This window comes from Mandrillus leucophaeus, unplaced genomic scaffold, assembly GCF_000951045.1.
Source record: "Mandrillus leucophaeus isolate KB7577 unplaced genomic scaffold, Mleu.le_1.0 Scaffold626, whole genome shotgun sequence".
NCBI lineage: Eukaryota > Metazoa > Chordata > Mammalia > Primates > Cercopithecidae > Mandrillus > Mandrillus leucophaeus.
In genome coordinates this window covers 83,349-93,472 of record NW_012106764.1, presented here as the reverse complement: position 1 = coordinate 93,472, position 10,124 = coordinate 83,349, and the positions used below count along the sequence as shown (strand labels likewise).

Here is a 10,124-nt window from a genome sequence, read left to right as displayed (position 1 = left end):
GTTTCCCTTCTGCACAGCGGAGGCGGCCTGCCCTCCTGCCCCGGGGTCCGAGCGGGTGGAGCGCAGGCAGAGGAGGTCATTTTAAACCCAAGGGCTCTAGAGTCTTAAGCTGGAGCCCCCCGTGAGTGCCAGTGAGGGAGGGGCCTTCTGTGAGAGAGAGTGTGCGTGTGGTTGCCAGGTGCATGGCTGTGTGGAAGCCGACAGGAGGGCGTGGACACCTTCGGGGGTGCAGGCGTGTGGCTGGTGTGCTGGGTGGTGGTGTTGTGGGGGACGGAGAGGAGGGAGTCCCCTGAGCGTGGGTACCAGGAAAGAATGTGCCTGCATGTGCTTTGCTGTGAGCAGAGGTAGATGTTTGTGGCTGAGGGTGTGAAATTCATTCGGAAGCGCAGCGCTAGCTGGACAGGCAAGAGATAAGGATATGAGGATGGTGGCAGAGGCACCCTCCCCCGAATCTCTGCTGGAGGGCCCGCCTGAGGTCTGATCTGCCCCTCCACTCCCAGCCCCTCTGCTGCTAGCTGTGGTCTCTGGCCCCAGCCTGTACTCCAGTTGCTGTAAGGGCATCCGTTTCCCTGCTGGGGCCACTGTGATGATGACGGAGAGAAGCGGTAGGGTTGGAATAGAATCCGGAAGATGGGGCTAGGATAGAGTGTGGGACAGTCAGTGAGTCTGGCGGGCACCCAAGAGACAGAGCTACGGAGAGCTTAGAGTGGGTGAGGGCAGAGAGCTAGGGGGAGAATTTCAGCGAAGGGGAGTCAGGGTTTCCTGTCTGTTGTGTATCCACAGCCCCTTATGGGTGGGGTGAGGTGGAGGGGGGGGGAAGAGGACAGTGTGCCCCTTTGTGGTGACAGAGATGCACACCATCAGGTGTGAAGGTTACCTTTGCCTGAGTGGGCACGTGTTTGGGAGTGGAGGTGTGTGTGGATTGTGTGCTTGTTTCCAAGGCAGGAGAATGGAGAGTGTTTCTATCTGTGAAGTGTGTGTGCGTGTGTTTGTTCCATGTGTTATTCACCTCTGCTTCTGCATGTGTGCCTGTGTGTTTGTGTGGGGGGATGCGTGGTTAAGGTGTCTCCTCCTCCCTTTGCTTGTTTCATGACAGAGTGAGGGCATTCTGTGTGTGCGTGTGCGTGCGTGTGTGTGTATCTGTGTGCAGCATATTCACTGCTCAGGTGTGAAGGGAGCAGGGTTGCCCAGAGGTGGGGGGCTCAACACATGTGGGGAGGATCCCTAAGTAGCCTCTTTCTCCCCTCCCCGCAACACGGGATCTTGTGATCTGCCTGGTCCATCTGACAGCGGGTTTTTTGGGGAGCCGGATGCCTTCCCTATGTTCACCACCAACAACCGAGTGAAGAGGAGACCTTCCCCCTATGAGATGGAGATTACTGATGGTGAGTCTGCCCCACCCCACGGTTGTATCTGCCCCTCACGCTGGTTAGAGCCCTTTGCAGGAGGGAACATCTGAGGCTACTCTGTAGGTGTCACAAAGGTGGGTGGGCCACTTTCGAAACCCAAACTGCCGAAGCCCTTCACTCTGCAGCTGAGCTGGGGCTAGGTAAAGTCCTGCGTGGGGCTAGCAGGACCACACTCACAGTCCCGTGAAGAGGAGACATGGAAGAGAGACACATAATGTGCTTAGCCCAAACCTCTGGAGTTAGTTCCAGTCCCCAATCCAGGCTCCATTCCTACACTTTGGCAAGGATCCCAAGTGAGCGCAGAAACACACAGTGTCCCCAAACCCCCCATTGTAGGCACTGACCCTCAGGGATTCCCTGCACTTCCTCCCAAGTCTTCCTTAGAGTCTGGAGTCTGCTTCCTCCCTGCAATGAAGTCATCAAGGGTTTCCTCCAAGGACCCTACACAGTAGGCTCCCCTTGTCTCCCATTAACACATTCTGGGCTAAGACCTGGAGTTCCCTTCCTGACATCATGGATTCTACCTTGCCCCCTGGATTCCCTGAGAAGGGCCTTGGCACTGCTCCTTTAAGGTACTTGAATGTTCCCTGAACTTGCAGGGATGGTTCGGACAAATGGGAGATTTGGAAGACCTTCACTGTCTTCCCAAGGTTGACCTTGTATAGTAGATTGGTCCCAGCACCAGGGGTAGGAGAGCAGGTACTTCAGAGCTGAGGGACTTTGAGCCAGACCCAGATGCCCCCAGAACTTCAGCTTGGCTGTGGCCTGGGGCTCCTGTAGGAAGGCTGTCCAAGGCCTCAGAGCCAGGCTGAGATTTATGCTGCAAACTGGTGGGAGGGATATGGGTGTGGAGCTGGAGGTGGAGCCCTCTGTGGTGTTCTGGAAAGGAGAGGGGCTGGCGTCTGGACAACAGAAAAGACTTCAAAAGACCCAAGCAGCCTGGGGCACAGGTGTGCAGGGCTGAGAGGCATGGGTGCCTTGCTCTAGATTAGAGAGGAGTTCTCTAGTGTAGGAGAGGTGGGTGTACCAAACAAGAAGTAGACAGGACCAGCCCTGAAGTTCCCCAGGGATGAGGCATTTTCTACAATAGGCAGAGGAGGCAGAGCACAGGGGTGAGGGTTTGTGGGGTGTGCAGGAGTGTAAGGCAGTCCTTACCCATAAGTGTTGGCAATATTTACCAAGCACCTACTCAGTGCTGGCCAGAGAGAGAGGCAGAGGACACCAGGAGAGGTAGACAGATTCAGGAAAGAGGAAGGTGAGGAGACGGGGGCGGGGGGGTTCTCTGGAAAAAACCACAGAGGAATAGGCAGACATGTAGGTGAAGGGTGTGTCTAGGGGACACTGAAATTAGAGACTGAACCCAAAAGAGTCCATAGAAGTAGAAATAATGCAAGATCTAGAGTTAGGACTTGATGTGGATTCCTGTTGCTGAATTGCTACCACCATGTATTGGATATCTACTATGTGCCATGGACTATGTGTGCTTGGTTTCTGTTTATTCCTCACCACAAACTCATGAGGGCAATATTACTGTTTTCATTTCACAGATAAGGAAATTGAGGCTGAGAGGGGTTAAGCAGCTTGATCAAGGTCACACAGCTAAGTCCTGGGTCACACAGCTAAGTCCTGGACCACCCTCATAACACTGGTCTTAAGCTTTGGAATAAGTCCTGACTACTTCCCCACCACCTCCCCTTCTGGATGTAGTCTAGCTCCAGCTGTGACAGCAGTCATAAGCACCCCCTCCGCAATTAGGAGCTCTCTCAAGATCACCAGCATTAGCCATGGTGGAGGGACTGTCCTCCCTATATCACTGCTGAGGGATGCTCTTTGTCTGGCCTGGAGGCCTGAAAGCAACAAGTATTTTCCTCAGAGGTATCCCAGGGTAGAACTGCCCTGCGGTTGTGCTGTGTTTTTCCCAGGCTGGGTCTGGCCTTTGGCAAAGAGTCAGCTGGGCTGGGGCCTGCTAGGGTTTGGAAAGGCAGCTTCAGAGGTGCCGTGGGTAGGAGATGGTGATCCTTCCCAGGAAAAGTGTGTGTGTGTGTGCACGCACATGCATGTGCATGCCTGTGTGCGTGTAGGAGAGAGAAAGATGATCAGGCAGCAAGTGCAGGATGGATGAGCTGATTCACAGACTGACCACTGAGGTGAGGTCTGCTTCCATCCCAGCTTCAGTCTTCTTAGCTATAAAATGAGCAGTGGGACTTAGATGAGGCCTTTGCCCTTCTCCTCTACCCTGGTTTTCACAATCCGAGGTCTGGTTCCAGGGGTTACTAGAAGAGGGCAAATAAATATCCCAGGACTGTCAGTTCCTTCAGTGCACAGAGCTTCCTGGACTATGTGACCCTGGCTTGTGCCTCAATGTTAGGGAGAGAAGCAGTTTCCTCAGTGCAGAAGTTCAAGAGCACTAGCAGGACCCTTCACTGTCTTCCCCTGACTTTACAAATCCCAAGTCAGGCTTGAACACAGCACAGTGCTTTGCACGCCATAAGTGCCCTAGACATGTGTGCTGGTGTCTACCACTGCTCCATAAGTCTTTATACATGGAATGTTAGTGACTGTTGGGCCAAGCCATAATCAGTGCATTGTAGACACGAGGAGACTGAGGCAGGCTTCAGAAGCCTGCCTAGAGCTATAGGCCATGGCTGTGCATAGCTGTGTCTTCACTTCTCTCCTGAGTATGAGAGCCTTTCTGCATTGATCTCTACTTTCCCCTCCATTCCCCACCTGCCACCATGATGGGTCAGTGAGCAGACATTTTCTAAGCCCCTACTCTGTGCTTTCCATCCCCCTTAGGATAAAGTCCCCCCACCTTACTGCAGGGCCCTGTGGAGTCTGGACCCTGCCTACTCTGATCTTGTGCACAGAACTCCAGCCAGCCTGGCTTCAAGCCTTGTTTAGTGCAGGGCCTGTACATTCCCTCAGCTTGGATACTCTTCTTCCTCTCCCCTTCCTGTGCCTGGCTAGTTCTTCACAGCCTCAGAACAGCCTTCCCAGCCACTGGAGCTAAACATGGAGCTTCTTTTCATTACAATTCAGCCCTTGTTTTTTTTTTGTTTGTTTGTTTTGTTTTGTTTTTAAATATTTGTTTCCCCATTAAAACGTAAGCTCCATGAGGGCAGGCACTCTATTTAGTTCACCATTGTTCCTCAGTGCCTAGCACAGTGCCTGGTTGTTAGCAAAAAACTGATACATGGATAATAATAGCTAACATTTATTGACTGCTAAGCTGAGGCAGGCATTGTCTTAAGTTCTTTACCTGTGTTAGGTATTAGACCCGTGTAACAGCTCATGACTTAGTAGTATTACTTTCATTTTGCAGGTGGTGAAGTCAAGGCACTTCACAAGTTTTTTTTTTTTGCTTTGTTTTTTTGTTTTTTGTTTTGTTTGTTTGTTTGTTTGCTTTTTGAGACGGAGTCTCGCTCTCTTGCCCAGGCTGGAGTGCAGTGGTGTGATCTCCACTCACTGCAAGCTCCGCCTCCTGGATTCACGCCATTCTCCTGCCTCAGCCTCCCGTGTAGCGGGGACTACAGGCGCCCGCCACCGCATCTGGCTAATTTTTTTGTATTTTTAGTAGAGACGGAGTTTCACCGTGTTAGCCAGGATGATCTCGATCTCCTGACCTCATGATCCACCCGTCTCGGCCTCCCAAAGTGCTGGGATTACAGGCGTGAGCCACTGCGCCCGGCCCACTTCACAAGTTTTTATGTCACTTGCCCAGAGTCATTTATTTAGGCAGAGATAGTCAAATAGGAATGGAGTCTGTCTCCTTAGACATAACTGTGAGGCCTCTTGGCACAAGTGAATGGATGAATGAATAACATAAGGTCCCTGTCCTCAAATATCTCACAGCCCAGGGAGGGAGACAAGCACAGAAACGTAAGTAATGATCAAGAGTGATGGAGTTCCAGGGATTGCGGTATGGGGTGGTTGGTTAGATCTGTCTGGAGGGGTTGAGGAAGTTCCCATAGAGGAGGAAGCACAGGAACTAGAATTGAAGGGTGGATGTTTTCTAAGTGAAAGGAAAGTAGGCATTCTAGGTTTCTCAAGTTTCCCAATGGATGGAGATGCCTTTGGGGAAGGAATCTCAAGCCCATTCTCCTAACCCTTGTCTTCCTAATCTCCAGGTCCCCACACCAAAGTTGTGCGGCGTATCTTCACCAACAGCCGGGAGCGATGGCGGCAGCAGAATGTGAACGGGGCCTTTGCCGAGCTCCGCAAGCTGATCCCCACACATCCCCCGGACAAGAAGCTCAGCAAGAATGAGATCCTCCGCCTGGCCATGAAATATATCAACTTCTTGGCCAAGCTGCTCAATGACCAGGAGGAGGAGGGCACCCAGCGGGCCAAGCCTGGCAAGGACCCTGTGGTGGGAGCTGGTGGGGGTGGAGGTGGGGGAGGGGGCGGCGCGCCCCCAGATGACCTCCTGCAGGACGTGCTTTCCCCCAACTCCAGCTGTGGCAGCTCCCTGGACGGGGCAGCGAGCCCGGACAGCTACACAGAGGAGCCTGCGCCCAAGCACACGGCCCGCAGCCTTCATCCTGCCATGCTGCCCGCCGCTGATGGAGCCGGCCCTCGGTGATGGGTCTGGGCCAGCAGGATCAGCCAGGAGGGCGTCCTTAGGCTGCTGGGATGGTGGGCTTCAGGGCAGGTGGGATGAGAACTGGGCCGCTCTGAAGCAAGGCGGTGGACTTGAACTTTCCTGGATGTCTGAACTTTGGGAAGCCTTTACTGACCCTGGGGCTGGTTTTCTGTTTCCTGTACCAGTAGGAGATCAGAAAAATGGAGCAAAGTGGTAGGTACTTTTTGTGAAGACGGCACGGTCTTCCCTCTTCCCTCAGTCCCTAATCCTTCCCAAGTAAGAGGCTGGAGTTGTCACTGCTTTTGGCCTGGAGTTTGGGATCCCTGTCTTTCCTGAGATGTGGGGTTGTCAGCTCTCATCTGAGGCATCCAACAGTCTCTGCCTTGCCTTTAGCCCCTCCCAAGCTGGCTGGGGTGGCCTGTGTGGCCACTTCCGTCCATATTTATAGGTACCCAATAGCTGCCCATTTCGTGAGCCCCATCTTCACCCAGGCCTATGTTGATCCATCCAGCTTGCCAGATGCTGCAGAGTCACAAGCCTCGAGGTGCCTTCTTCAGGGCCTGGTTGAAGATGATCAGTGGACAGTCTGCTCTAGATGAGCTGGGCCAGAGGGTCAGGAAACCCAGTCGCCCTTACTTCTTGCCCTGGGCATCAAAGTTCTGCTTTCTCCCCACTGAGACTTGCCTTCCTAAGCCTGGGGCTGTGGAGACCGTGTCTGCAGCCCTGAGAGAGCCCTGTTGGGCTTTGTGTGAAGGCAGAGAAAGGGACAATGATATTAGAGTGATATGGAGCAAGAGATATTTTGGGCATGTGGACTTCAACTCCTCCACATCACTGTTCATGCTGGTGAGTGAATGCCAGTGTGCTGATGGGCGTATGCGGGTGCTGAGTAGATGCGCAGCCCCATCTGTGCATTCTCCTAGATGCTTAGAGGGATTTCTTTGCTGTAAGATGTCTGTTTGCTGATGTTCTGGTCTGTGTTCCGAATTGAGCACAAACTCTGTCCTATGAATGCTTTGCATTTGGAATTTTTGCTTGACTTCAGTTATTGGTGGAATCTTTAGCTCTCAATAGGACCAGGATCCAGCCTCACTTCTAGGGTATGGGAAATCCAGTTAGAGACCAGGCCCTGGCTAAGACCCACACATACGCACATTCACTTAGCAGAACCTTAAACACCCCTCAGTTGTGCAGCTGTCATCAAGGGTGTGTCTGGGAGGTTGGTTTAATGCAATAGAAGTGCTCCCCTCTGAAAGTTGTACATGAAATTTTTGTAAATCACATCCTTATTCTTCATCTTTTAAAGAAATAACCACTGCAAGTCCTTTTGTAAAGTGAAGAATCCTTTTGTAGAATGAACCACTGCCCCTTCATTGATTTCCTGTGTCAATCCAGATGGTGGGATGTGGTTTTCTTAAGGTGAGGCCTGTCTGTGACCTGCATCTAAGCCCAAGGGACAAACTGCACAGAAGTCCTCCTCTATGTCTGTCATTGTACCCTTAAGTCACCCCAGCCCTCTCCCTCTAGGCTCTGCCTTCGAGGTCAGAGGAAAGATAGGCTATGGTCCCGTCCTGTCATGCAATAACTCATTGCCGTGGCTGTCTGGAAAGCCCCTCTTATAGTTTGGGCTTCAACCCAGTGGCTTGTCCTCACCATGATGGGGCCCTAATTCAGCCATGTGCAGACAGATAATATGTCTGCTCCCCTCCCCTTCCTTTTAAGGAAGGTCCAATTCTTGAGCTTGGGGCAACATTGTTCACCTTTGTAGCACTCTGGCTCCCCATTTAATTTCAGGCTCCCCAGATCATGTTTTGGTGAGCATTAGGATTGCTCCTTTCCAATGTTTGGAAGATCCTGTGAGGAACCCCATCTGTCTAAAGATAGAGTCATTGTTGTAGGATCTAAAGCTTTGCTTCACAGTGGATTCGCTTGACTTAGGAATGAGAAGTAGCCACAGTGTGGATGGGTGGACGGGTTTCATGAGATGGATCAGATATTTTATCAAGAACTCAAACTTCTGGCTCCTTCTTCTTTCAGACTTGCCATGTGACTCTGCCTTGGCCTATCTCCTGGGGCTATGGTGTGGACTGAATGGGATCATGAAAGTAGACAGTTTTGAGAGCATAAAGAGCTTTTTTTCCCCCTCAATCTCAATCCTGCAGTGGGGTTTTGCAGCCTGAGTCCACGACCTAGGCAGTGGGCTGGTGTGCCTGACTGCCCAGCATTTGGGTAATTTCTATTGTAAACCACTTTGGCCTGAGTTATCGAGATTGTCCTCATTTCTCCAGATTATCTATTTTTTTTGTTGTTTTTTGTGAGAGACAGTGTCTTGTTCTGTCACTCAGGCTGGAGTGCAGTGGTGCCATCATTGCTCTCTGCAGCCTTGAACTCTGGGCTCAAGCAATCCTCCCACCTCAGCCTCCCGAGTAGGGAGGACCACAGGTGTGAGCCACCACACCTGGCTATTTTTTACATTTTTTTTCTTTTTTGGTAGAGATGGAGTCTTGCTATATTGCCCAGGCTGGTCTTGAAGTCCTGGTTTCAAGCAAGTCTCCTGCCTCTGCCTCTAGAAGCACTGGGATCACAGGTGTGAGCCATTGCACCCAGCCCAGATTGTCTTAATTTCTGTCTTGTTCCAAGGCCAGAGACAGTAATGAGAATGGAAAAGAGATATGGGAATACTGGCAGACTGTGTAAAATGTAATGCAACTACCCAAAACAAGCCTGGTAGGAAAGGGCAAGGCTTTAGGTCTTTGTAAGAACTAAAGAAGATCCGTAATTTTTATTTTCACCCTCTGTACCCCATGACCTTATCCTTCCTCTCCTTCCTTGTTACCCATGAAAAACTGGCAACATTCCAAGAATAGCATCTGTACAAAGGGGAAAGAACATAAAGGTAAAACAAAACAAAACACAACATTTTGAGAACAAAGATGACCGTAACCACTGAAGGGAATCACATCTTTTAAGACAAATTCATATTCTTTTATTTGTTATGGCAAATGACAAGATGGTACAACCTTTATTCTTTTCCAAAATAAAACAAAGGGCACAGCATCTATAGTCAGCCGACAACTATTTCTGCCTTTTGGGGGTGGGTCTGGCCGTACTTGTGATTTCGATGGTACGTGACCCTCTGCTGAAGACTTGCCCCCTGCCCATGTACATAGTGCATTGTTTCTGTGGGCGGGCCCAGCACTTTCCGTCAATGTTGTACTGTATGTGATGAATTGCGTTGGTCTCTGCATTTTTCTGCAGAAGAGGAGTAACCGCTCTAGGTACCTTGATCTTTGTACAGCCCAGAGGCCAACACTGTGGGTGTGTGACTCTTTAGCAAAAAAAAACCCATGTGGTGATGATGTGTGTATATATATAAGGATATATCAGGAAGATTTCTAAATAAAAGTTTTACAAAGGGGCCTTAGGACTCTGTGCTTGCCTTGCACCCCTAGGCCTCAGACTCGGGACATTGAAAGAAAAGGCATGGCAAGAAACTGTTTCTCCTGACATGGGGAGCCTCCAAGACTCAGCTGTAGTCTTAGGAAGTGGGATTCCACCCTCGACTCTGAAGGCAGGCCTGTTGGGGAGGAGACAGCCTTCCTCTATAGGGTTTCTATTCTTTCCCTCCGCAAGCCTCATAGAGGGGGCCTGTCCCCTCAGCTTCATGCACCCATGCTTGTAGCTCAGGAAGCCTCAGCAGACATCCCCTCTTTGTGTTGGGATCAGCTTCCATGGCTGGGACAGTTGTATATATCCTAGGTTCAGGACAGATTAAGGCCATACCATAGGAGGGCCCCAGGTTCCCTGATGACTCAACAGTGGCGGCTGCAGCTCTTATGCCTGGTTCTTGAGGACTGGGGACTCAGTGACGAAGTCTGAAGGCACTGGAAGTCGAGAGCGGAGGTTCTGTGGCAGGCTCCATATCATCCGGGAGGACTTCCCTGGAGGTTCAGGAATGGGAATGTGGTTTAGATGATACAACCTTTATTCTTTTCCAAAAATAAAACAAAGGGCACAGCATTTGGGGCTGGGGGAAGCCACTGCATGTGGACCATTTGATCCTCAGGGATTTCAGTAGGTCACACAGGCACTTCTAATGAAGTATCATGCCTTCCTTTCTTTCTTTCGTTTAT

General features: G+C 51.0%; 1 protein-coding gene across 1 annotated transcript in view; it reads left to right on the top strand.

Annotated features, from left to right (window-relative positions):
- TAL1 (T-cell acute lymphocytic leukemia 1) overlaps positions 1–9,411 on the top strand; it is a 16,337-nt gene extending 6,926 nt beyond the window's left edge. The window contains exons 2-3 of the mRNA XM_012000342.1: positions 1,291–1,385; positions 5,537–9,411. Of these exons, the coding sequence (XP_011855732.1) occupies positions 1,322–1,385; positions 5,537–5,991 (519 nt within the window). The 5' untranslated portion in view covers positions 1,291–1,321 and the 3' untranslated portion in view covers positions 5,992–9,411. The remainder of the gene's footprint in view (positions 1–1,290; positions 1,386–5,536) is intronic.
- The last annotated feature ends 713 nt before the right edge of the window (positions 9,412–10,124 follow it).